The following is a 26,578-nucleotide window of genomic DNA, read 5'->3' on the forward strand; positions in this document are numbered from 1 at the left end:
ATAGCTCAATAGCATGATGGCGGCCATTTTAATTTAGATTGACGGTCATCGGCTAAATTTCATGGACGTAAGTCGTTTTTGCGTTCTGAAAAGACGAATAAACTAATGATACTGCCATTGAAATTTTCATCGGAAGCCTTCAATTTCGGTGTAAGAATATATAGTTGATATTTTGTATGTGGGCTCGGTTAACCCAAAATCTGGCTGAACTGCTCGTTCAAAATCCACGGTTGCAAAAGATGCTGTCAGCTTCGTACATATAAATGATTATGTATTCAAAAAAATAATTTTTTTAGTAGCACTGAGAATTCACCATAACCTCTTACAGCAAAACATCAAATTGTAATTCACCAGTGGCATTAGTCTTTGGAATTTTACAATAGATTGATTTCCTTCAGTGATTTACACGGTACACAATGAAAGACCAAAGTTTGTTTAGTATTAGAAAAACAACTGTCCAACCTAAAATTCTGATTAAAGCCATTTTGTAAAGAGTTATAGTTTATTGACAGTAACGTTTCATCTTTATTCAGAACATCATCAGAGTACTCGTGATTAAAATAACAAGGTGTGCTTTACAAATAGATATACAGAGATTAACATTTACAGATTTGCTTATTGTGTTCATTTGCACCTACATTCTATTCCTGTATCTTTCCTCATACTTTATACTTTATGTATTTTTTTGTTATATATATATATATATTCGTGTTAATCACTCCTAACTCACTGTAATCTAACACTTATTGCTACACTCCTAATATGTAAATCTATATATTAATAATATAAATGAACGCACACCTTGAAAATTTTAATTACTGGAATGATGATGTCTTGTGTAATGACGAAACGTTACAATCAATAAACTATAATTTCGTACAAAATGGCTATTTATGGTGAGCAATTGTTTTTCTAATACAAATTCGTTTCCCGTTCCTTGCTAAGTTTGCTTCGCTTATAATAACGGCTTCACAGAAGTTCGTGAGATCAACTTGAGATAAAAAAATTTTAATGTGGTAGTCATAACTCATCAAATACAAAAAATTCACCATCAAACTACTTTTCTTTGTTTACGTTATAAAAAACAAAAACACAAACGTCTTTAAAGTTAAAAAACCCCCCATCCATTTTCTTAATTACATTCCGCCACGTCTGCAAGCTTTCAACATTTTGTTCATTTTCTTTATGTTTGGTTTCATTGATTTTCCTGTATATTTGAGGATTGTCGTCTCACCATTCAACATAATCATTGTCTTGTCACCTTCAATATCTTTAAAATAACTGTTTCCACCAATCATAATAGAACGTTTTCCTTCATAAATTTCATCGCAAGGACAGAAATCAGAAATACGATATTCTAATTCTTTCTTAATTATTTTCTTGCTCTTTTTCTTTGTGTCACGAGAAAATGCTTTTATAACCATTAAATGGCCATTCCTCGACGTCATTCGTGTCACTGAAATGTAGATCATGTTAAAATCATAAATTATCATTTAACAAAGGAGGAAGATAGTGGTGTTATATATGTGTTAAAGTCATTTTCATTTCAATAGTCATAAGTTATATAGTGCATCCTGCTTCAACAAAACCATAATTTTAATACATAATTGTACTTACCAGTACTGTTGCATGCTACTGTAGCTTTGATCACTTTATGTATGTCAGGCAGTGTTAAACATCTTGGACATTCCCTAATGACTAAAAACAATAGCAAAATGATATTTGGGAAAGTTGTCTCGAGACATATAAGTAAAATTTTCATATATTTACTTCTGTTTCCATAGCAATCAGCCTCTCTTATCTTATACATAACTTTTGCTTGATTTTCTACATTAACAAAAAGCAAATGCATCAAATTAAGAACATTTATTACGACGTTATTTTACTCCATACCTGGTTCATAGTAATCATAAACTTTAACAACTGCAGGTTTTAGTTTTTTTACCAAAGTGTCTTGGTGTACATCAATGGAGAAAGTCACATTCTTTATCTGCAAATACAAAAATCAATAATTGTAATCTCAGATAATAAAGGTCATCGACCAAACCTTTTGACAAACCTCGTCAAAGTAAAGTTGAACATTTTGTGCATCGATGTCAAAACGTTTGAAGTTCAAATTTTTATCAACTCGCAGCTAAATAAGAACAACTTTGTCAAACTCTAAGTTTGATGAAATGGAATATGCTTGTCAATTTTTAACATCTTAAACTCACCTTCTTTAAAGAAGCTTCAATCACGCTGAACCCAGTCATCAACTTGACATCGACAACAGCCATATTGGAAACATCTTCTTTCAACCATCTTGAAGGCATTTTAAAAACTTTCTATCATACAGTGTTTCTTTTACTTCATTTTACCATCATCCATGCACTAAGAATATCATAATGTTTTACTTACATTACTTTGATTTCAAGTTTAAGTGGATAACAAGCTGAGTTTGCTTCTTCTGGTAAAGATCGTCGAGTACGAACATCAACTTTGATTTCAAATGCTGGAACATCTTCAGGTTCTGGTACATTATACTTCAATGAAACCTGAAAAAATTAATTTGATCACTAGCAATCTTTCTTTCTTTTTGATCAATACATATCTTGAGGTCTCTCTGTCACTGTGGTTCTCATATTCTCGGAAAAATTGTATACAAACAATCATGAATTAGACAAAAATATTCTTGGGCATAGTTGAGAGTTGTGCACACTTCAACAATTTTGCATACTGTACTTGACTGCCGTGCTAAAAAAAAGAAGTACCTGTGTTAAAGCACAACCTTTGCCTTGACTTGATATGTTCAGTTTTCCGGGAACTAATTTTGGTGGTAACTCAATCATTTGTAATGTCAGTTTGTTTTCCTGTGTAATACTAAAGTCATGTTTATAATAGTTGCCCATCTTCAATGATCCTGTTAACAAAGTTGATCTAAAGTCAGCATTGGATCCGTAAGCTTTTCCAGCAAAGGTAGCTAAAGCTTGTAAAGCAACACAAGTATCCTGAAAATACAACGAAAATGTTGTTTAAAATTTTCTACCTCTCATACCACAACTTTCTTATTTTACTGATGTTTAAGTTGTACCTGAGTTGAAGCAAAGCCACCATATGGGTTTCTTTGTTTGGATAACCAACGAATAATATCCATTAACTCGTCATTCAACACAAAATTATCTTTATTGTACTCAAGAATAGCCAACAAGGCATACGCTGTCATTTCAACTTCTGCAGATGGTTTGTAGTAATGAAAATATGCCGTCTGTGATTTTGCATTGTTACTCTTCCAGTACATCAAGTCACCTGGTAAAATTAAGAGTTAACCAGTTGCTCTTTCTTTAGAAGTTAAATTCTTCATTAACTTACCATTCTTTATCGCTTTTCTTCTCAACAATGTCAACATGTTTAAAGTTTCGTTATGTTTAGCCAAAGCAAGGGTGTAAGATATGAGAGCAGTTGCATAAGTATCATTGATAGAATGCAGATGATTTTCAATGCATGATAATGCTTTGGAAACTATCATAGACTTAAATAATAAAAAACTGTAAATGTTTTGTACTTAACAATGATAAATTATTGTACATAACTTACGTTGGTTGACCATCCAGCTTCAAGTAATGCAGTTGTTACATATGCTGTAATAGTAACCTCACTATCAACACCTCCCTAAAAAAACATAAACATTTCTTCTGTTCACATGGCATGTGTTATATACATCATTTGTAAAGTCTTAACCACCTGTAATCTACGGTTGAGGAGTCGTCCATGTTGTGGGAAACATCCATTTTTCTTTTGTTTACTTTCAAACCATTTCACACTGTCTTTTATTTCATTATCATCAACAAAAATATACTTCCTTGCACGGGCATATGATCGGACAACGAAAGCTGTCAACCTATAGGGAAAATATTGAATGAGAAATTTATGTATGGAATTCCTATTGCATCATCGTATGGAATTCCACATACATCATGCTTCCTGCATCATCTCCATTACCAAAGGCACTGTATGAACCACTGTCTCGCTTGTATCTCAATTCTCTTTGATAACCTGAGTAATACAACATGTGCATTTTAAGATTTTCTTTAAATTTAAGAACAAGTGAATCTGTTGAGATTTGATTTTATTGTTTGTATATATTTTTTCAACCAATGTTACAAACCAATTTCCATAAAGTTAACAGCTTTTTCATGTATACTCTCAGTAAGTTGACCAGTTTTCTTAAGATAATCCATGATGTAAATATTGGGTGCAAAGTTGGCCATGTTCTGTTCTCCACATCCATAAGGCATGCGCAGTAGATTTTCCAAATTGTTTAAAGCAGGACCCATAATATCGCCTTTAAATCACAGTGTATAACTACGATTGTATGAATACTACTTATTTTATTAAATGTCATACTAACATACCGATGATAGTCACTGTAGGATAGACTGAACCACGAACTATATTTTTTGGTAATTTAAGATCAAATACTTCTGAATATTCCTTGTCTGGAAAAGAAATCAAGTTTTTTTCTCTTAAACTATAGCATGTTATATAAAGTAGAAATTTTTTTCTCAGTACCTTTAGGACAAAAAAATGTACTTTGAGTGTACTCTTTTCGAATTCCTTCAGGCTGAAAAATACAATTTAATGTCTGTAAAAATAGATAATACAAAAATGACACATTTATATCATAGTTTACCTCCACTAAAAGTTTCCTAGTGACTGCATCTTGTACAACCACAGAAGAACTTGGACATAACTTAGCCGATGATGACGTTGCTGTGACCGTGAGAGGAATGTGACCGAGTTTTAGGGGAATGATACTAAACTTGACAGATTGACCTGAATCACCACACACGCAGAGCTTTTGGATATGATATGACGTCACTTTATAGTCGAGTGATCGATGATTTAACTGAAGTCGGATCTTAAATAACAAAGAATTTACCAATGTGACATTGGTAGCTTTGTAGCGAAACATTGATGAAGTAGCGATCAAAAATTCACGACCACAGCGTTATAACGAAGACATCATAAACACTTTACTTACTCCTGCGCAGGCAGAAAGATAGTTAAAAACTGTTACAATAACTGGGATCTCTTCTCCTCTGATTACAGAGTAAGGTAGCGTCATTTGAACGAAGAATGGTTGAAATGCCTTTATTGCTGCTGTATCAGAAATTCCCAATCCATTTTTTGATGACATTGCAAAACCATTTGCTACCCATGTTGTAATGGTATCAGGTACCGTTACTTGAACAACTTTCTCACCAGTTTCACTAAAAGTATAATTTGATTAGTGAAGATATCTTGTACACTATCTCTGTGTTTCAGGATTTTATGAAGTTATGCAGTAAGTTTGGGACAGTCGACAAAAATCTTCAAACAAAAACTTGGACATTAGAAAATGATTTGACTCACCCTAGTTTCTCATCAGCCCACAACCATGTTTCAGGGAAATCTTTTCGAATTTTTAGAGGCTTTTTCTTCTTTGTTGTTTTCATTTTCTTTACTTTATCTTTTTCTTTTCTTCTTGGTTTTTCGAATGAGTTGCTATACATGTCATTATCTACAGGCAGCCCGGCGACTCCAAACGGCCTGGCGAATGAACCGTACAGAGGTCCTACGATGAACAATAAAATTTTGGCGTCAAATAAATGTAATGAAAAAATTTACGTCCAACTATGATTGATCTCATTGTAATTACCTCTCCTTGCAGAGAAAAATGACCTGTAGTGCCACCAAGGTATCTCAGGCTTTGGGCAATGTTTTGTTCTAACATTTAAGTTACTAATATACACGACACCTGCGTCCTAGAATAGAGTCAAAATTGTACACAGTAAACAGTTCTGCCTTTACCATATGAGTGAAATCATTTATCTTGGAAATACTTACACTAAAAGCATCCGACGTGTCATACTTCGAATCTCTGTATTCACAATCTCTCGGAGCAACTTGTGTAGATGTTTGAAGAAATGGTCGGATCTAAACAAACACATGCCTTTCCATATTTAAATTATTCTTGTCCATTGTCTTCGAAAAAGCTTCTTTTTGCAAACTGTTAGACGTTTTAAACTTTCTATAGTATAGTCTATTTAGTCTCATACACAAACATCATCTAAAAGATGAATTCTACCTTTTCTTTTGTCAACTCGTTTCCATCTTTCAATAAGTGAACACTTTTATCTACAGCAACGAAGGCAACCCGTGATCCAGGTGAAGCTTTCAATATGAAGTTTGTTTTTTCACCTGGTTTTTTCTCTTTTTCCTCAAAACTTACTGACACCTGAAGCAGTGAAATATTAGATAGATTGAAAGTTTTTTATTTATTCCTGTATGTTTTTTGTTTTTCAAACACAGTGAAAACATCTGAAAATGTTAAAACTCATACCTCAAAGATAGGAGCATCAGAGATAAAAATTAAAATCATTACCTCATTCTTCAATTTATCTTCAACATCAAAATCAAATGAATCAGCTACAACTTCCTTGTCTTTTCTTACGTAGTAAATCATCACACGACACGATGATATCATGTCTATTGTTACTGGAATCTTCAACTGAAATTTCCCAACCAATGGCTTTGCCTCTACAAAATCAACTGAATTAAGTTCTCTTGACATAAAAAGCGGTTTGTCTGTGTGTATTCTATATTGATCTTTGTTTTGTTTGTGTGCTCTTCTGTATTGATAAATATTATCTTACTTTTTGCTTTTTCAATCTTTTGAGCATAGTCAATGATTTGGTTATACACTCCAGTTATGCTAAAGTCACCACATTTCACCTAAACAATTGTCAAATGCATATCTTAACATACTTAAAAAATAAATTAATGGAAGTTATACGGATATTTTTATAACTGAATGTTTTATTAATCTTTTCAATAGTTTGCTCGAAAGCTTACAGAATAATAAAATTTGATTTTTTTCTCTTATCCATTCCGTTTGTGTAGTGGACCATAAGAAACGTTTCTTGGCCAATCTAAACTCAAAAACAATATATCATACTATAAAAATACATATTAATACAGTAATACTAGAGCTAAGAAATATTGGCAATTTAGATTACAAATAAATAAATGAATAAATGGCTATAAAGAGGGATAAATGAAAATACAGATGAACAATTAAATGCTTAATAGAAGAAATCGATATTCACAGTGTACATACCTTCACTGGAGTTGTTGTATTTTTAGTTATTTTCAGGTAACTGGAGCTTGGCGAGTACCATGGTTCTACAGATTTATGTGCAGTAACAGCGTTTCCATACGTTTTTACTGGATATGGATTTTTATCCAACAATTCAGCCTAAAAATAATGAAAAAACTCGTATTTAGCTTCTATTTTCATGCTCATTATTTTGTACCTCAACATTCTCAGTATTTAAGTTCAAAAGTTTCTGAATTCATCCTACCTTCATTTCAAGAGTCATTGACTTGATAGTTTTTACAACTACAAAGTCCACAACATAACCGTTTTTCACCGTGAATTGCTTATCGTATGGAAATGAGAAATAGCCTCGTCTTGCAGTAATACGAATGTTTGCTCCTGTGACCGGCTTTCCGTCAGGACGAGTCACTTTAAGCTTGAAAGAAAAATCCCTCATATGAATAATTTATCTCTTTAAAAATTTCCAGTTGTTAATCTTAAATGAAATCATCATGAACTATTTAAAAACAACATACCACATATTTATATGGTAAACCAGGTTTAAACTTGTCTGAACTTCCAGCAAAGGACAACGACACAGAGCGTTTATGCAACCGTGTTATCTTAGCATGGTCTTTTAGTGTTACTCCAGTTAAACTTTCCTTAACTTTAGCTTCAATTATGAATTCAGCGTTCCATGTGCTGGTCATATCAGCAAAATTTAAATCCTGACGTGTTGTAACAATATCTGTACAGCCGTCAATCTAAAGGAAATTAAATAAATCTGTTTATGCAATGATTACTCGAGGAATATTTGATTATGAGATGATTATTAGATCGTCAAAATTTTTCATACCTCTTTTGTAATGTTCTGGCAGGTTTTGTAAGATTTTCTTGACCCCATCCGTTCGTGTAGTCATATTTTTCATGCTTTAAACATATTTGCACGTTCAAAATTCCTCTCATATTTTTCCCATAAGTATACCTGTTAAGAAGATGGTGGATGTTTATTGTTTTACAGACGTGTACATAAACAAAAATAACTGTTGCTATCAGGAAAAAGGTGTCAACTTACTTTGCACATATTTTTGTGTCAAAGTTTTTCTGATCCAAGGCTATATATGATGGTGGTGTAATCTTCACTTCAAATTTCGGAAGAACTGCAAACATTTATGTGAAATAAACCATTTAAACGCAAATGAAAAGTGATGACTGCTATTCAACATTTTTAACAAATTATTACAAACCGTATTTTTTGACGATGATTTTTCGAACTTTTGTTTTCTTCTATGAAATCAAAGTAAAAAATCTTTTCTTTCCATTTTTGCAATTACATGTATGTGCCAATTAAAAACTTACACCAACAATAGCTGTTATTTTGTAATCTCCTTCTACTGGTTCTTTTGATAATTGCATCTCCAAACTTGCCAGTCCATCTTCCATTGTTATATTATTCCATTGTTTGATTCTTGTGGAAGAAGCTGTCTTTTTAATGACAATTGAAATCACGTTAACACTCAATAAACTGTTAAGTTTTTAGTTTATTTCCACGTTTATAAAACATTTAATGATTATAAGCATTGTTGTTCTTACCACATAAACTTTATCCACCTAAAAAGAATTGTAAAGTCAAACGGGTTTTTTTCACGTTCAGAATATAGAAAAACTAAAATGTAACTAACTCTTTCTCCCTTAAGTTTTAAATCTTCATCCAAAGATATTATACGCATTCGTACTATACAATTGAAATGAACGGGACTTTTCAGTATGTTTAAACAAAGTTTTTCAACACCCTTTACGAAACATAACCATTTAGTCGTCTTAAATTGTGAAGCTGTATTTAATAATGATTAATTTATAATGTTAAAAAATAAAAAAGTTTTAAACTGTTTGGCGAAGAAGTTTCTTCGTATACAACAAAGATCAAACATTGAACTTACTTTTTTGTCCTGGCTTATAGATTGGTTTATCAGTTTGGATGAATATTATACTTTTCTTGACATGCACTACTTGCACGCTTTTCGATTTTGTCCTTTTTCCGCAAATGGTTGCATAAAAGTCAAACGTGTCTCCTGCCTGTAATTATGGACCACTGCAGATGGTATCTGAAAAATTGCATTACATTTTAGGTGAATAATTCAAGCCAGTCTAAAAATTATTAAAATTATTTAAAAATATGAACTATTCGTGAATGCTACTTAACAAGCCTGTTAACAAAACCGGCAGAGCGTACTTTTAAAGTAAATGCTCCTCTCACTCCAGGTTTTACAGTTCCTCCAGTTGTAATATGAGCGTTTCTCTTCTTTAGTCGCAGTGTGACATTACAAGATTTTGAACCAAAAACATCCACAGTCACTGTTACATTTTTGTCAGCGGGATATGTATATGGTGATGTGATAAGGTAAAGGTTATCTCCAAGTTCAACAGATCTGTATAAAAAATGTTTGTCTTGATCCATCATTTTATTTTAATACGTAGTACAGAACTAATAAACGTTTAATGTTCAAGATAGGTCAAGGGTCATGACATATTGTACTACACCACGTAAAACGCAGATTGGAAAATCGTAAAAACAGTATGTCTCATTTATCTTTTCTTGTATCAATGATCAAACTAAAACGTGATTGCTAATCTTCGATGAAAGCCTTACCGACAGCAATATTTATAACAATAAATGTAAAATAGATGTAAATTTACATCAAACGCGTTGCGCAAATAAAATATACAGCTATATCCACATCACAAATAAGAAAGATAAGCAACTGTTTTGCGCCAAAGTAACTTTAATATCAAAAAACATGAGTAAAGAGCTCGTATTAATCAGTGATGAATTATTGAGAAATCAGTGCAAATTATATTAATGTAATTTTTCTTACTAACAAATAATATGAACAATGCTTATTAAACACACCTCGTATATGCCATAAAAACTGAAAAGAATACTATCAATCGAAACATTTTGATCGTTCTTTCCCTCCAGTCCAAAGTATGAAGCGAGGGGAGCGAGATCACTTAGCAAATGCGTCTAACTCTCTCACTAATCAAATTTATAAATGCGCAAATAGAGGAAATACGTACTTCAACATCTAATTAATGTCTAGGCGTAGCTTTTATGACATCACACATATGTTGCAATTTATTAGGATAGTCAATAGATTTCATAAATATAAGGTCAAAAACTCTTCTTGGAACATTCTTTTCTTTCCGCTTGAAAAAATTGCGACACAACGGGCGTGTACAGATTATGTTCACCACAGTATTAAATCAAAACTCACTACAGAATAAATATATTCTACTAAACACAGCAGGAAATTTCTTTTGCTTGAATTCTATTACATTCCGTCCAGTCTGCCATCTTTCAACAGTTTCTTCATTTTCTTTATCTTTGGTTTCATTGATTTTCCGTATATTTGAGGATTGTCGTCTCACCATCCAACATAATCATCGTCTTCTCACCTTCAATATCTTTAAAATAACTGTTTCCACCAATCACAATAGAACGTTCTCCTTCATAAATTTCATCGCAAGGACAGAAATCAGAAATACGATATTCTAATTCTTTCTTCATTATTTTCTTGCTCTTTTCCTTTGTGTCATCAGAGAATGCTTTTATAACCATTAAATGGCCATTCCTCGACGTCATTCGTGTCACTGAAATGTAGATCATGTTAAAGTCATAAATTATCATGCTACAGAGGAGTTTATAAATTATGTTATAGTCACTTTCACATTAATAGACATCAGTCATATAGTGCATTTTTGTTCAATGAAATAAAACGTTTACTAAATAATTGTACTTACCAGTACTTTTGCATGCTATTGTAGCTTTGATTACTTTATGTATGTCAGGCAGTGTTAAACATCTTGGACATTCATCAATGACTAAAAACAATAAAAAAATTACAATTAGGAAAGTTGTCTTGAGATATATACGTTAAAATTTTCATATATTTACTCCTGTTGCCGTAGCACTTTTTATTTCATACATAACTTTTGCTTGGCTTTCTATATTAACAAAGCAACAAAATTCATCAGATTAAGAAAATTCATCATGGCATTATTTAATAAATATCATTGTTCAAATTTGGTCATACATTTCTACTTCATACCTGGTTCATAGTAATCATAAACTTTAACAACTGCAGGTTTTAGTTTTTTTACCAAAGTGTCTTGGTGTATATTAATGGAGAAAGTAATATTCTTTATCTGCAAATATTAAAATCAATAATTGTTATCTCAGATGATAAAGGTGATCGACCAAACCTTTTGACAAACCTCGTCAAAGTAAAGTTGAACATTTTGTCCATCGATGTCATAACGTTTGAAGTTCAAATTTTTATCATCTTGCAGCTAAATACCAAAATCTTTATGATACTCAAAGTTTGTTTGAATATAAAATAATCATTTTCTTAAGTTCTTAAACTTACCCTCTTCAAAGAAGCTTCAATCACGCTGCACCCAGTCACCAAATTGATATCGACTATGGCCATATTGGAAACATCTTCTTTCAACCATCTTGAAGCATTTTAAAAACTTTCTATCATACAGTGTTTCCTTTACTTCATTTTAACATCATCCATAAAACTTTCATAATGTCTTACTTACTTTACTTTGATTTCAAGTTTAAGTGGATAACAAGCTGAGTTTGCTTCTTCTGGTAAAGATCGTCGAGTACGAACATTAACTTTGATTTCAAATGCTGGAACATCTTCAGGTTCTGGTACATTATACTTCAATGAAACCAAAAAAAATTCATTGAATAATCATTAATGTTTCTTTCTGGTCAATATTTATTTTGTGATCTGTCTGTCAACGTTGTTTTCATATCTCTATTAAACAGCTTCTTTTATAATCGATCATTTAGTTAAAAATATGCTCCGCCAAAGTTTCATGCTGTTCAAATTTTCTACATCCTATACTTGAATGCCATTCGAAAATCTTTAAAATAGTATATCACTTACATCTCTTTAAAGAAGTACCTGTGTTAAAGCGCAACCTTTGCCTTGACTTGATATGTTCAGTTTTCCAGGAACTATTTTTGCTGGTAACTCAATCATTTGTAATGTTAGTTTGTTTTCCTGTGTAATACTAAAGTCATGTTTATAATAGTTGCCCATCTTCAATGATCCTGATAACAAAGTTGATCTAAAGTCAGCATTGGATCCGTAAGCTTTTCCAGCAAAGATAGCTAAAGCTTGTAAAGCAACACAAGTATCCTGAAAATACAACGAAAATGTTGTTTGTATTACTTCCCAATGCACGTAATCTAAGATTAAATATAATACTGTTTTGCTTTACCTCACAGTATGCCATCTTGTGACTCAAATCATGCACGAACAAGATTGTATTAAAGTAAATGGTTTACAAACATGCAAGATTGTATTCTTAGAAAAAAAACTTCACTAATCGCACATGCTCTTTCAATACATCGCTTATTGCACGCAGTAATGGAAAATATTTGTAATGATGGCGCGCATTCTTACAAATTTTTTATATAACTGCAGATATATAACAGTTATGTCAATTAACATTACTGTCAGTGAAAAGTCTTGACTATCTCTTACGGTGCTACTATACACATGTATGTAGTGGCACTCGAACATCAATGTATTAAACTAAACCTGAACAATACGATAAAAACTAACAGAAATAATATTAGTCAAAACGTTTTAATTATTGAATCAGGTTTTCTTCTAGAAAAAGTGACTTTCTTCAAAAATGCATTAAAGTTATTGTTCATATAAAATTTAAAACCGCACAAAAAGAGGAAATGCGTATTTCAACATGTAACTGATCGCCAAGCGTAGCTTTCATAACATCGTAGCTATATATATATAGATGTTGCAATTTATTGATGATCAAGTATAATTGATACAGAGTAGAGGTATATAATTATGTTGATAAAACTAAAAATAATGAGAAATAAAACATCAAAACAAAACATGAAAATCAAAACATTTGATAGTAAGCAAAGCGAAAATGGCAATATTTAGTGCTTAAAATTCTCCTTTCGTTTACATTGTTCATATTACATTCCGCCACGTCTGCAAGCTTTCAACATTTTCTTCATTTTCTTTATCTTTGGTTTCATTGATTTTCCTGTATATTTGAGGATTGTCGTCTCACCATCCAACATAATCATAATCTTTTCACCTTCAATATCTCTAAAATAACTGTTTCCACCAATCACAATAGAACGTTCTCCTTCATAAATTTCATCGCAAGGACAGAAATCAGAAATACGATATTCTAATTCTTTCTTCATTATTTTCTTGCTCTTTTCCTTTGTGTCATCAGAGAATGCTTTTATAACCATTAAATGGCCATTCCTCGACGTCATTCGTGTCACTGAAATGTAGATCATGTTAAAGTCATAAATTATCATGCTACAGAGGAGTTTATAAATTATGTTATAGTCACTTTCACATTAATAGACATCAGTCATATAGTGCATTTTTGTTCAATGAAATAAAACGTTTACTAAATAATTGTACTTACCAGTACTTTTGCATGCTATTGTAGCTTTGATTACTTTATGTATGTCAGGCAGTGTTAAACATCTTGGACATTCATCAATGACTAAAAACAATAAAAAAATTACAATTAGGAAAGTTGTCTTGAGATATATACGTTAAAATTTTCATATATTTACTCCTGTTGCCGTAGCAATTTGCCTCTTTTATTTCATACATAACTTTTGCTTGGCTTTCTATATTAACAAAGCAACAAAATTCATCAGATTAAGAAAATTCATCATGGCATTATTTAATAAATATCATTGTTCAAATTTGGTCATACATTTCTACTTCATACCTGGTTCATAGTAATCATAAACTTTAACAACTGCAGGTTTTAGTTTTTTTACCAAAGTGTCTTGGTGTATATTAATGGAGAAAGTAATATTCTTTATCTGCAAATATTAAAATCAATAATTGTTATCTCAGATGATAAAGGTGATCGACCAAACCTTTTGACAAACCTCGTCAAAGTAAAGTTGAACATTTTGTCCATCGATGTCATAACGTTTGAAGTTCAAATTTTTATCATCTTGCAGCTAAATACCAAAATCTTTATGATACTCAAAGTTTGTTTGAATATAAAATAATCATTTTCTTAAGTTCTTAAACTTACCCTCTTCAAAGAAGCTTCAATCACGCTGCACCCAGTCACCAAATTGATATCGACTATGGCCATATTGGAAACATCTTCTTTCAACCATCTTGAAGCATTTTAAAAACTTTCTATCATACAGTGTTTCCTTTACTTCATTTTAACATCATCCATTCACTAAAACTTTCATAATGTCTTACTTACTTTACTTTGATTTCAAGTTTAAGTGGATAACAAGCTGAGTTTGCTTCTTCTGGTAAAGATCGTCGAGTACGAACATTAACTTTGATTTCAAATGCTGGAACATCTTCAGGTTCTGGTACATTATACTTCAATGAAACCAAAAAATTCATTGAATAATCATTAATGTTTCTTTCTGGTCAATATTTATTTTGTGATCTGTCTGTCAACGTTGTTTTCATATCTCTATTAAACAGCTTCTTTTATAATCGATCATTTAGTTAAAAATATGCTCCGCCAAAGTTTCATGCTGTTCAAATTTTCTACATCCTATGCTTGAATGCCATTCGAAAATCTTTAAAATAGTATATCACTTACATCTCTTTAAAGAAGTACCTGTGTTAAAGCGCAACCTTTGCCTTGACTTGATATGTTCAGTTTTCCAGGAACTATTTTTGCTGGTAACTCAATCATTTGTAATGTTAGTTTGTTTTCCTGTGTAATACTAAAGTCATGTTTATAATAGTTGCCCATCTTCAATGATCCTGATAACAAAGTTGATCTAAAGTCAGCATTGGATCCGTAAGCTTTTCCAGCAAAGATAGCTAAAGCTTGTAAAGCAACACAAGTATCCTGAAAATACAACGAAAATGTTGTTTGTATTACTTCCCAATGCACGTAATTTAAGATTAAATATAATACTGTTTTGCTTTACCTCACAGTATGCCATCTTGTGACTCAAATCATGCACGAACAAGATTGTATTAAAGTAAATGGTTTACAAACATGCAAGATTGTATTCTTAGAAAAAAAACTTCACTAATCGCACATGCTCTTTCAATACATCGCTTATTGCACGCAGTAATGGAAAATATTTGTAATGATGGCGCGCATTCTTACAAATTTTTTATATAACTGCAGATATATAACAGTTATGTTAATTAACATTACTGTCAGTGAAAAGTCTTGACTATCTCTTACGGTGCTACTATACACATGTATGTAGTGGCACTCGAACATCAATGTATTAAACTAAACCTGAACAATACGATAAAAACTAACAGAAATAATATTAGTCAAAACGTTTTAATTATTGAATCAGGTTTTCTTCTAGAAAAAGTGACTTTCTTCAAAAATGCATTAAAGTTATTGTTCATATAAAATTTAAAACCGCACAAAAAGAGGAAATGCGTATTTCAACATGTAACTGATCGCCAAGCGTAGCTTTCATAACATCGTAGCTATATATATATAGATGTTGCAATTTATTGATGATCAAGTATAATTGATACAGAGTAGAGGTATATAATTATGTTGATAAAAACTAAAAATAATGAGAAATAAAACATCAAAACAAAACATGAAAATCAAAACATTTGATAGTAAGCAAAGCGAAAAATGGCAATATTTAGTGCTTAAAAATTCTCCTTTCGTTTACATTGTTCATATTACATTCCGCCACGTCTGCAAGCTTTCAACATTTTCTTCATTTTCTTTATCTTTGGTTTCATTGATTTTCCTGTATATTTGAGGATTGTCGTCTCACCATCCAACATAATCATAATCTTTTCACCTTCAATATCTCTAAAATAACTGTTTCCACCAATCACAATAGAACGTTCTCCTTCATAAATTTCATCGCAAGGGCAGAAATCAGAAATACGATATTCTAATTCTTTCTTCATTATTTTCTTGCTCATTTTCTTTGTGTCATCAGAGAATACTTTTATAACCATTAAACTGCCATTCCTCGACCTCATTCGTGTCACTGAAATGTAGATAATGTTAAAATCATAAATTATCATTTAACAGATTCATTTTCAAAGTGGTAGACATCAGTTATATAGTGCATTTTTTTCAATGAAATAACATGTTTACTAAATAATTGCACTTACCAGTACTGTTGCATGCCAATGTAGTTTTGATCTCTTTATGTATATCAGGTAGTGTCAAACATCTTGGACATTCCCTAATGACTAAAAACAGCAATAAAATTATATTTAGACAACTTTTTTTAAGACATATAGATAAAATTTTCAAATAATTACTTCTGTTTCCGTAGCAATCCGCCTCTCTTATCTTATACATAACTTTTGCTTGTCTTTCTACATTAACAAACCAGCAAATGCATCAGATAATGAAACTTCATCATAACATTATTTAATCATCATTTCTTAAGATACATTTCTACTCCATACCTGGCTCATAGTAATCATAAACTTTAACAACTGCAGGTTTTAGTTTTTTTACCAAAGTGTCTTGGTGTATATCAATGGAGAAAGTAATATTCTTTATCTGCAAATATAAAAATCAATAATTGTATTCTCAGATGATAAAGGTCATTGACCAAACCTTTGACAAACCTCGTCAAAGTAAAGTTGAACATTTTGTCCATCGATGTCATAACGCTTGAAGTTCAAATTCTTATCATCTTGCAGCTAAATAACAACAACTTTGTCAAACTTTAAGCTTGATCAAATGAAATATGCTTGTCAATTTTAAGCGTCCTACACTCACCTCTTTAAAGAAGCTTCAATCACGCTGAACCCAGTCACCAACTTGACATCGACAACAGCCATATTGGAAACATCTTCTTTCAACCATCTTGAAGGCATTTTAAAAACTTTCTATCATATAGTATTTCTTTTATTTCATTAACTTCATTAACTTCATTACATTTACTTAATTACTTCTGTAACATCATCCATGAACTAAAACTTTCATAATGTCTTACTTACTTTACTTTGATTTCAAGTTTAAGTGGATAACAAGCTGAGTTTGCTTCTTCTGGTAAAGATCGTCGAGTACGAACATCAACTTTGATTTCAAATGCTGGAACATCTTCAGGTTCTGGTACATTATACTTCAATGAAACCTGAAAAAATTCCATTGAATAGTCAGTAATGTTACTTTTTGATAAATATTTATCTTGAGGTCTCTCTGTCACCGTTATTTTCATATTTTTAGTAAACAGCTCCTTTTATAAACGATCATAATTCAGTTGAAAATATTCCTTACCAAAGTTATTTGCTGTCTTACACAAATCTGCATCCTATACTATGATGCCATGCTAAAATTTGTACATCACTTAAATCTCTTTAAAGAAGTACCTGTGTTAAAGCGCAACCTTTGCCTTGACCTGACAACTTCAACTTTCCAGGAACTATTTTTGGTGGTAACTCAATCATTTGTAATGTTAGTTTGTTTTCCTGTGTAATACTAAAGTCATGTTTATAATAGTTGCCCATCTTCAATGATCCTGATAACAAAGTTGATCTAAAGTCAGCATTGGATCCGTAAGCTTTTCCAGCAAAGATAGCTAAAGCTTGTAAAGCAACACAAGTATCCTGAAAATACAACGAAAATGTTGTTTAAAATTTTCTACCTCTCATACACATCTTTCTTATTTTACTGATGTTTAAGTTGTACCTGAGTGGAAGCAAAGCCACCATATGGGTTTCTTTGTTTGGATAACCAACGAATAATATCCATTAACTCGTCATTCAACACAAAATTATCTTTATTGTACTCAAGAATAGTCAACAAGGCGTATGCCGTCATTTCAACTTCTGCAGATGGTTTGTAGTAATAAGAATATGTCGACTGTGGTTTGGCGTTGTTATTCTTCCAGTACATCAAGTCACCTGGTAAAATTAAGAGTCCATTGTATTTCCAGCAGTATTTGTTGCATCGTTAATATTTTACAAAATTTTATTTGAAAATATTTATGCATTAAACATGCAAAGAGAAGATTCTCTGTCAGGGAGACAAGGAGACTGAGGTGCCTAACAACGTTGAATTGCTAGGTTCGTACACAGCCAAGACATGTTGTAAAAAAGCTGAGACTCAAGCAACATTTTGAGAGCAACCACTCTTTGAAGTAACAAAAGTTTTGCTCGCCATGAGAAATGGTTAAATTGTTTCTCTTCGTTCAGAGGATAAATTTTAAAATCTACTTGAAAACATTTCGTTTTATTTGAACATTACTGTACAATTTTTTGTATCTTTCATTTCCTTTATCAAATCAACAAATTTTCTATTTATCGGTTCCCCAGTAATGGGGTGTAAGATCTCATTTGTCTTCTTCTGGTGCAATCTCTTTATACGTGGCATTTTATGATTTCGCTTTTGTAAATGCTAAATTTCAGTTTGACATGTTTTTTCATAGTTTCTGTATGCGAGTATCTAAGTAAACAAATTTCTTTAATGACTCACCGTTCTTTATCGCTTTTCTTCTCAACAATGTCAACATGTTTAAAGTTTCATTATGTTTAGCCAAAGCAAAGGTGTAAGATATGAGAGCAGTTGCATAAGTATCATTGATAGACTCCAGATGATTTTCAATGCATGATAATGCTTTGGAAACTATTGTAGACTTAAATAATAAAAAACTGTAAATGTTTTGTACTTAACAATGATAAATTATTGTACATAACTTACGTTGGTTGACCATCCAGCTTCAAGTAATGCAGTTGTTACATATGCTGTAAGAGTAACTTCACTATCAACACCACCCTAAAAAACATAAACATTTCTTCTGTTTACATGGCGTGTCTCTTATATACATCATTTGTTAAGTCTTAATCACCTGTAATCCACGATGAAAGAGTCGTCCATGTTGTGGGAAACATCCATTTTTCTTTTGTTTATTTTCAAACCATTTCACACTGTCTTTTATTTCATTATCATCAACAAAAATATACTTCCTTGCACGGGCATATGATCGAACAACGAAAGCTGTCAACCTATAGAGAAAATATTGAATGAGAAATTTACGTATGAAAATGACTCCATTTCCATTAAAAAACCACATTAAATAACCATACATCATGCTTCCTGCATCATCACTATTACCAAAGGCACTGTATGAACCACTGTCTCGCTTGTATCTTAATTCTCTTTGATAACCTGAATAAAACAACATGTGCATCTTAAGATTTTCTTTAAATTTAAGAACAACTGAATCTGTTGAGATTTGATTTTATTGTTTGTATATATTTTTTCAACCAATGTGACAAACCTATTTCCATAAAGTTAACAGCTTTTTCTTTTATGCTCTCAGTAATTTGACCAGTTTTCTTAAGATAATCCATGATGTAAATATTGGGTGCAAAGTTGGCCATGTTCTGTTCTCCACATCCATAAGGCATGCGCAGTAGATTTTCCAAATTGTTTAAAGCAGGACCCATAATATCGCCTTAAAATCACAGTGTATAATTACGTTTGTATGAATACTACATGTTTTATTAAATGTCATACTAACATACCAATGATAGTCACTGTAGGATAGACTGAACCAGGAACTATATTTTTTGGTAATTTAAGATCAAATACTTCTGAATATTCCTTGTCTACAAAAAGAAATATAGTTTTTCTTACTTAAACTACAGGATGTTATTTAAAGTAGAATTTTTTTCTCAATACCTTTAGGACAAAAAAATGTACTTTGAGTGTACTCTTTTCGAATTCCTTCAGGCTGAAAAATATAATTTAATGTCTGTAAAAATAGATAATACAAAAATGACACATTTGTATCATAGTTTACCTCCACTAAAAGTTTCCTAGTGACTGCATCTTGTACAATCACAGAAGAACTTGGACATAACTTGGCTGATGATGACGTTGCTGTGACCGTGAGAGGAATGTGACCGAGTTTTAGAGGAATGATACTAAACTTGACAGATTGACCTGAATCACCACACACGCAGAGCTTTTGGATGTGATATGACGTCACTTTATAGTCGAGTGATCGATGATTTAACTGAAGTCGGATCTTAAATAACAAAGAATTTACCAATGTGACATTGGTAGCTTTGTAGCAAAACATTGATGAAGTAGCGATCAAAAATTCACGACCACAGCGTTATAACGAAGACAACATAAAGACTTTACTTACACCTGTGCAGGCAGAAAGATAGTTAAATACTGTTACGGTAACTGGAATTTCTTCTCCTCTGATTACAGAGTAAGGTAGCGTCATTTGAACGAAGAATGGTTGAAATGCCTTTATTGTTGCTGTATCAGAAATTCCCAATCCTTTTTTTGATGACATTGCAAAACCATTTGCTACCCATGTTGTAATGGTATCAGGTACCGTTATTTGAACAACTTTCTCACCAGTTTCACTGAAATTATACACTTCATCAATAAAGCTGTTTTTTATTTCCCTTCTCTGTAATGTATTTTTTAATGATGTCGTATGTTTGGAAAAATTGTGAAGTGGCGAGAGATTTATGTAGGAAGATGTTTGACTCACCCAATTTTCTCGTCAGCCCACAACCATGTTTCTGGAAAATTTTTTCGAACTCTCGGACGTTTGTTCTTGAATCGCTGTAATAAGATTAAGGATCGCTGTAATAAGATTAAGGATCGCTGTAATAGGCCAAATCTGTTGCGATTTTCCAACAGTATAGCAAAGTTAAATAAATAAATAATAAATCATTTTGTTTACCATGATTCCCTCTGTTACACGCTCATATACTACTACTTGAAAGAAAATGAAGTATTAAAACTTATACACACATTTGTTTATTTGCATCTCATTAATTTTTACTAAACATTTTACGTTTTAAACAACTAAGTTAAAACTATTTACTCACCTCTACTTAATGATAGACTGACTGGTACAATTGGTACAATTTTTGGGCAAGACTTTGTTTCCACTTGTAAATTGCTCAGATATACTGAACCAACATTCTGAAATATAATTCAAAACTGTGCAAGAAATGAATGCATTAAAGGAAAGTATTCAACAAAAAAATTACGAGTGATATTATTTATTTCTGAAGTTTGTTGGAACTTTACAATTTAAATGGTGAAACCGAATCCTGATATATGAGTGAACATCAACCACGAGGCTTGTGTTTTCAATAATGCAATGTTGTGATGTTTGATAAGTTTGTTCAAAATAAAAGTCAGAAGTAAAAATAAAGTTAAAAGTAAGCTTACAAATTATTCAATAAATTTATGATATAAAAATGGTTTAAGGTGAAGAATTTTTTAGAAAAAATCTTCAAGAGATAAAGAGATCGTGTACTACGTAAGAAAAGACAAGGAAGTTGTAGCTGATTCACTTAATTTTGATGTTGATTCACTTAAAGATCTCTTTAGAAAAACTCAAACTAAGCGATTTAAAATTATTACTAAATTTTGCACATGTTGAATGCTTTTCGGAAGTCAAGAAATTTTCATTTTCATTTACACTTATCCACAAATGAACGATATAAACTAGATTAAAAACATTTTCATGTAAAATTCTTACACTAAAAGCATATGAAGCATCATGGTAGGAACTATCCCAGTATGGTGCTATGCTACGCTTTCTTTTTCCCCAAAACCAATAATCACAAGCCTCTGGAGCAGCTCGTGTATATGTTTTAAGAAATGGACGAATCTAAAACAAAAACATTTCAATATTAGATCTTTACTTGTCATCAAAAAGGCTTCTTTTGAACATTCCTAAAGGTATCTATTTCCTTTGTTGTTGTTGCAAAGTCTCGAATGTTCTATATTTTATATGATAAATATCTCATAAATAATTCTACCTTTTCTTTCGTCAACTCGTTTCCATCTTTCAATAAGTGAACACTTTTATCTACAGCAACGAAGGCAACCCGTGATCCAGGTGAAGCTTTCAATATGAAGTTTGTTTTTTCACCTGGTTTTTTCTCTTTTTCTTCAAAACTTACTGACACCTGAAGCAGTGAAATAGTAGATAGATTTGAAGTTTTTTTTTTATTAAAAACACAGTGAAAACAGCTGAAAACGATCAAACACCTACAACATACATCTGCATCAGAGATAAAAATTAAAATCATTACCTCATTCTTTAATTTATCTTCAACATCAAAATTAAGTGAATCAGCTACAACTTCCTTGTCTTTTCTTACGTAGTAAACGATCACATGACACGATGGCATCATGTCTATTGTCACTGGAATCTTTAACTGAAATTTCTCGACAATTGGCTTTGAGTCCATTGTGTAAACTACATCAGGCTTACGTCTTCGTTTGATTAACAATTGTGGTGGTGTTGTTGCTTCTGTATTGAACATTGTTTCGTCTGTTGTTAAGTCTGTGTCCATTATTGTTGTCATGGTTGTTGTTAATGGACTTTCTGTATTCTTAATCTCCTTAATATAGTCATGGGTTACATTATACACTCCACTTTTCGTAAAGTCTCTACATTTCACCTAAACAACGTTGGTAAAATATTTAAATGGACATCTTCATTATCACATATATGCAATGAATAGAAATTATTAATTTTATAATTGTAAGATCAATCAACTTTTTATTAAGTTAATTTAATAACTTACAGTGTATAAAAATTTGACGTCTTTTCCCGTGTCATTTCGTACTGTGTAACGGACAATAAGAGGAGCTTCTTTGCCAATCTAGATCCCAAAAGTGATAATTTACATGTTACAGCAATGTAAAAATAATAATAAACCAATAAATTGCAAAGATTGTTCACGAACAATTACAAAGTAATTTAATTTTACAATGTACCTTAACTGGAGTCTTTGTTTCCTTAATTATCTCTAGGTAACTAAAGCTTGGCGAATACCATGGTTCTACGGATTTATAAGCAGAAACTCGGCTGTTTTTTTCAATTGAATATGGACTTGGATCCAATAATTCAGCCTGAATATAACAGTTTTCCAATTTACTTCTCGCACATGGAAAAATGACGATAAACAATATGATTGTATTCACATTAATTTTAATTCAGTATAATTTTTGTCTATCAAAACTCTTTTCCTACCTACCCTAAACACAAGGTTATTTGAATTTAAAGTTTTGCTCTCCAGAACGTCGTCAACAAAACCGTTTTTTACGGTGAAGTTTCTCTCGTAAATCTTTGATCCGGAATGGCGTTGCTTTACACTGACACGAACATTTGCTCCTGTGATTGGGTTTCCGTCAGGTTGAGTCACTTTAAGCTTGGAAAAGAAAATCTCCGATAGAAATAATCTCTCTTTCATTAAAAAAAAATAATTAAAACTCTTTGTTCAAGTAATCAATCAACTATTTAAAATTCACATACCACATATTTGTATGGTAAACCAGGTTTGAACTTTTCTGAACTTCCAGCAAAGGATAACAACACAGACCGTTCATAAAACCGTGTTGTCTCTGCATGGCCTCCAAGTGTCACTCCAGTTAAATTTTCATTAACTTTCGCTTTAATCACAAATTCAGCATTCCATATATTCATCAAATCAGCAACATTCAAAGCCTCACGTGTTGTAACAATATCAGTACAGCCATCAATCTAGAGGAAAATCATATTTTTACTTTATGAATTTTTCTTGCGCTAGGGCGAAGATCACTAGTCAAATGTTGATTATTATAGATTCAGAAGATACTTTCACACCTCCTTTGTAATCGTCTGACAGGCTGTGTAGGGGTTTCTTAACCATCGATATCCTCGTTGCTTCAAACATATTTCTGCAGTCAAAATTCCTCTCACATTTTTTCCATAAGTATACCTATAAACGACCAAAGTTACACGAACACTGTTACTGTGATTTCAATGACTGGTAAAATAATGGCATTTTAGTATTTTTTTGACACACATAGTGCGTGCTTCCACATAAATGTGATCATGTTTTAGTTAAAAATATTTTTACTTACTTTGCACATATTTTTGTGTCAAAGTTTTTCTGATCCAAAGCTATATATGATGGTGGTGTAATCTTCACTTCAAATTTCGGAAGAACTGCAAAATTTTTTAAAAATAAACCATTTTAATGCAAATGAAAAGTGACGACTTTTATTCAACTTTTTTAACAAATTGTTTTGACTTACCATATTTTTTGACGACGATTTTTTGAACTTTTTTTTCTATCTATATTAAATCAAAGTAAAAAGCAAATCTTTTCTGTCCATTTCCTTTTGATTACAAGTCTTAGTTAAAAACTTACACCAACAATAGCTGTTATTTTGTAATCTCCTTCTACTGGTTCTTTTGATAATTGCATCTCCAAACTTGCCAGTCCGTCTTCCATTGTTATATTATTCCATTGTTTGATTCTTGTGGAAGAAGCTGTCTTTTTAATGACAATTGAAATCACATAGAGACACAATCAACCGTTAAATTTTCAAATTTTTTTACATGAAAGTATGCAAACAATTAATGACTATAAGCAATATTGTTCTTACCACATAAACTTTGTCCACCTAAAAAATATTTGTAAAAGTCAACATTGCTTTTCATGGTGGAAGTGAACAAACCACAATATCAACAATTTGACTAACTCTTTCTCCTTTGGGTTTCAAATCTTTATCCAAAGATATTATGCGCATTCGAACTACACAATTGAAAGAAAGACGATTCGTTGTCTATTTAAATACAAAATAAACATTGGCATTCCTAAAATTTTCTAACATTTCTTATAAATTGTATTGAAAAATAGTAGATGGTCCGTCTGAGTCGAAAATGTCTAATTAGATGTCTAAGGCCTCAAACTGTTTGGTGCCGAAATTTGAGCACTGAAAAATCGAGAATGTTAAGCATATTAAAAAAATTACTTTTTTGTCCTGGCTTGTAAACAGGTTTATCAGTTTGGATAAAAATAATGCTCTTCTTGGTAGCCACTGCACGCACCCTTTTAGTCTTTGTCTTCTCTCCACAGATGGTTGCGGTGAACTCAAACGTATTTCTCCAATGGTAACGGTGTAATTGATGAGATGGTATCTAGTAAAAGATATGATTTAAAATTCAAAGCCTATTGTATTGATTGTACAATGAATGCTAGTTCTCCTAATTGCTTCACAGTGTTTCAGTATTAACTGCAAAAAAATTCGACATGTCTCTAACCATTTCAATGCATAGTCTATAAATATTTCAATAGCACAAATTACGTTCAATTTCTCACTTTTAAAGTAAATTCTCCTCTCACTCCAGGTTTTACAGTTCCTCCAGTTGTAATATGAATGTTTCCTTTTTTTAGTCGCAGTGTGACATTACAAGATTTTGAACCAAAAACATCCACAGTCACTGTTACATTTTTGTCAGCGGGATATGTATATGGTGATGTGATAAGGTAAAGGTTATCTCCAAATTCAACTGTTCTATGAAAAAAAGAAAAACGTTTTTGAAAACACCTCCTATAGAGGAGAATGATAAATAAATAAACGTTCCTTTTTCTGCACTGCAAATCACTAGTTTGAATAACTTGTCTTTGTGATAAAAATACATACGGAATAAATCAACATTAATTTGGAAAATTGTTTATACAACAGATCCAAAATACATTGTGTTTCTTGTCATACATGCGATGTTGCGACAAAAATAATGTTTATTTAGCCTTAATTAAAGTCCTCATATCTTTCAAACAGTCTACTAAGCACCGGAAATCAGCAGGAAAAACGTGTTCTTTATAAGTGTTGACAAATCCATCAGGGTAACCACATATTTGGTAATGTCACCTACGAAGCAGATTGGGAAGACATCACAACAGATATGTAGCTTAAAAACATTTAAATAGTCTCGATAAAAATGCTCAAACGTTTGCTATGACCCATGCTATATTCTCATAAAGATGGTAAAAAGATGGGATGTTGCGTAGTTTTCGAAGTAAAAGATTTTTTTATCATGGCAAAATTTACAAAATACTGTTTTAGCAAATCCTGGGAGACGCGAGCTGAGCTTTCAACGCGAGGCTTATTTTGATGGTGTCATATTGTACGCAGCAAAAATATATTCTAATGAAAAGAAATTTTCTAGCAAAGGCTTTGTGATTAGTTTCCCAATGCACGTAATCTAAGATTAACGAGAAAGTAACGGTATGAAAAGAGCAGTTTTGAAACATTTTATTGAACGATGAAAGTTTGACGATACAACATTGTTTTGCATGATCTTACCGTATATTATCTTGCGAATCAAAATTTAAATCAATAGGATTGCACTCCGAAGTCCGATGTACAAAAACTATCATAAACTTGTCGCGCATGCTGTTTGAATACGTGCTCGATGAAATTATCGCGCGCATTATGATAAATATTTAATATAACTGCAGGTATAAAATAGTTTTGCCAGTTGATATTACTATATACTAAACAAACCTGCAAACCGCGATGAAAAATGACAGCAATAATATTCCTCGAATCATTTTGAATCTGTTCCCCTTCGAGGAGATCGACTTTCTTCGCAAATGCATAAAA

The 26,578-nt window shown here is 31.8% G+C and overlaps 4 protein-coding genes across 9 annotated transcripts; all 4 read right to left on the reverse strand.

The window, feature by feature from the left end:
- Positions 1-809: 809 nt before the first annotated feature.
- Positions 810-26,572, reverse strand: LOC124453777 (murinoglobulin-1-like). The gene is made up of 37 exons (XM_047004635.1): positions 26,480-26,572; positions 25,291-25,486; positions 24,944-25,109; positions 24,671-24,723; positions 24,575-24,592; positions 24,337-24,462; positions 24,221-24,260; positions 24,047-24,131; positions 23,787-23,901; positions 23,457-23,684; positions 23,179-23,352; positions 22,919-23,053; positions 22,726-22,803; positions 22,228-22,599; positions 21,952-22,101; positions 21,669-21,800; positions 21,007-21,103; positions 20,859-20,893; positions 20,664-20,737; positions 20,304-20,532; positions 19,953-20,180; positions 19,832-19,883; positions 19,675-19,758; positions 19,428-19,604; positions 19,234-19,315; positions 18,996-19,152; positions 18,848-18,922; positions 18,623-18,782; positions 3,071-3,285; positions 2,751-2,987; positions 2,398-2,534; positions 2,214-2,301; positions 2,060-2,134; positions 1,894-1,990; positions 1,771-1,827; positions 1,618-1,698; positions 810-1,456 (listed from the first exon to the last, which is right to left on the reverse strand). The coding sequence occupies exons 1-37, from the start codon at positions 26,524-26,526 to the stop codon at positions 1,137-1,139; spliced, it is 4,872 nt and encodes a 1,623-aa protein (XP_046860591.1). The 5' UTR covers positions 26,527-26,572; the 3' UTR covers positions 810-1,136.
- Positions 1,776-12,496, reverse strand: LOC124453864 (alpha-1-inhibitor 3-like). 2 transcript variants are annotated; one of them, XR_006951245.1, is made up of 5 exons: positions 12,097-12,496; positions 11,723-11,859; positions 11,545-11,632; positions 11,227-11,467; positions 1,776-1,893 (listed from the first exon to the last, which is right to left on the reverse strand). XR_006951245.1 is itself a non-coding variant. In XM_047004709.1 (5 exons), exons 1-5 carry the CDS (start codon positions 12,232-12,234, stop codon positions 11,216-11,218), a joined length of 546 nt encoding a protein of 181 aa, XP_046860665.1. In that variant the 5' UTR covers positions 12,235-12,496; the 3' UTR covers positions 11,129-11,215. The 2 variants fall into 2 exon arrangements, 1 of the variants encoding a protein (XP_046860665.1); XM_047004709.1 differs by lacking the exon at positions 1,776-1,893 and having other exon boundaries at positions 11,129-11,323; positions 11,393-11,467.
- Positions 6,233-10,079, reverse strand: LOC124453834 (alpha-2-macroglobulin-P-like). Of its 5 annotated transcripts, none has more exons than XM_047004697.1 (14): positions 10,029-10,079; positions 9,351-9,546; positions 9,058-9,222; positions 8,711-8,728; positions 8,477-8,602; positions 8,365-8,404; positions 8,193-8,277; positions 7,974-8,102; positions 7,654-7,881; positions 7,383-7,553; positions 7,139-7,276; positions 6,874-6,950; positions 6,675-6,753; positions 6,233-6,558 (listed from the first exon to the last, which is right to left on the reverse strand). In XM_047004697.1, exons 8-13 carry the CDS (start codon positions 8,019-8,021, stop codon positions 6,750-6,752), a joined length of 666 nt encoding a protein of 221 aa, XP_046860653.1. In that variant the 5' UTR covers positions 8,022-8,102; positions 8,193-8,277; positions 8,365-8,404; positions 8,477-8,602; positions 8,711-8,728; positions 9,058-9,222; positions 9,351-9,546; positions 10,029-10,079; the 3' UTR covers positions 6,233-6,558; positions 6,675-6,749. The 5 variants fall into 5 exon arrangements, with proteins under 5 accessions (XP_046860653.1, XP_046860648.1, XP_046860640.1 ...); XM_047004692.1 differs by having other exon boundaries at positions 8,711-8,852; XM_047004684.1 differs by having other exon boundaries at positions 8,477-8,852.
- On the reverse strand, positions 13,396-15,167 carry LOC124453823 (alpha-1-inhibitor 3-like). Its single transcript, XM_047004672.1, has 7 exons — positions 14,804-15,167; positions 14,432-14,568; positions 14,249-14,336; positions 14,097-14,171; positions 13,931-14,027; positions 13,770-13,826; positions 13,396-13,696 (listed from the first exon to the last, which is right to left on the reverse strand). The coding sequence occupies exons 1-7, from the start codon at positions 14,939-14,941 to the stop codon at positions 13,578-13,580; spliced, it is 711 nt and encodes a 236-aa protein (XP_046860628.1). The 5' UTR covers positions 14,942-15,167; the 3' UTR covers positions 13,396-13,577.
- Positions 26,573-26,578: the final 6 nt, after the last annotated feature.

Source organism: Xenia sp. Carnegie-2017, unplaced genomic scaffold (assembly GCF_021976095.1).
Source record: "Xenia sp. Carnegie-2017 unplaced genomic scaffold, XeniaSp_v1 HiC_scaffold_13, whole genome shotgun sequence".
In the NCBI taxonomy this organism is placed as follows: domain Eukaryota; kingdom Metazoa; phylum Cnidaria; class Anthozoa; order Malacalcyonacea; family Xeniidae; genus Xenia; species Xenia sp. Carnegie-2017.

Excerpts from the sequence above, each read along its gene's own strand:
- LOC124453823 (XM_047004672.1), bottom strand. The coding sequence starts at position 14,941 with ATGGGCAACTATTATAAACATGACTTTAGTATTACACAGGAAAACAAA. Across the intron at positions 14,028-14,096 it reads TTCAACTTTACTTTGACGAG|ATAAAGAATATTACTTTCTC; the intron begins GTTTGTCAAAAG and ends TAATATTTGCAG. Across the intron at positions 13,697-13,769 it reads AAATTGCTACGGCAACAGGA|TCATTGATGAATGTCCAAGA; the intron begins GTAAATATATGA and ends TATTGTTTTTAG.
- LOC124453864 (XM_047004709.1), bottom strand. The coding sequence starts at position 12,234 with ATGGGCAACTATTATAAACATGACTTTAGTATTACACAGGAAAACAAA. Across the intron at positions 11,860-12,096 it reads AAGGTTGCGCTTTAACACAG|GTTTCATTGAAGTATAATGT; the intron begins GTACTTCTTTAA and ends GAATTTTTTTTG. Across the intron at positions 11,633-11,722 it reads AAACTTGAAATCAAAGTAAA|ATGGTTGAAAGAAGATGTTT; the intron begins GTAAGTAAGACA and ends AAATGCTTCAAG.
- LOC124453777 (XM_047004635.1), bottom strand. The coding sequence starts at position 26,526 with ATGATTCGAGGAATATTATTGCTGTCATTTTTCATCGCGGTTTGCAG. Across the intron at positions 24,261-24,336 it reads AAATAACAGCTATTGTTGGT|ATAGAAAAAAAAGTTCAAAA; the intron begins GTAAGTTTTTAA and ends GATTTAATATAG. Across the intron at positions 1,991-2,059 it reads TTCAACTTTACTTTGACGAG|ATAAAGAATGTGACTTTCTC; the intron begins GTTTGTCAAAAG and ends TTGTATTTGCAG.
- LOC124453834 (XM_047004697.1), bottom strand. The coding sequence starts at position 8,021 with ATGGGGTCAAGAAAATCTTACAAAACCTGCCAGAACATTACAAAAGAG. Across the intron at positions 7,882-7,973 it reads GCCAGAACATTACAAAAGAG|ATTGACGGCTGTACAGATAT; the intron begins GTATGAAAAATT and ends AATTTCCTTTAG. Across the intron at positions 7,277-7,382 it reads CAATGACTCTTGAAATGAAG|GCTGAATTGTTGGATAAAAA; the intron begins GTAGGATGAATT and ends CATTATTTTTAG.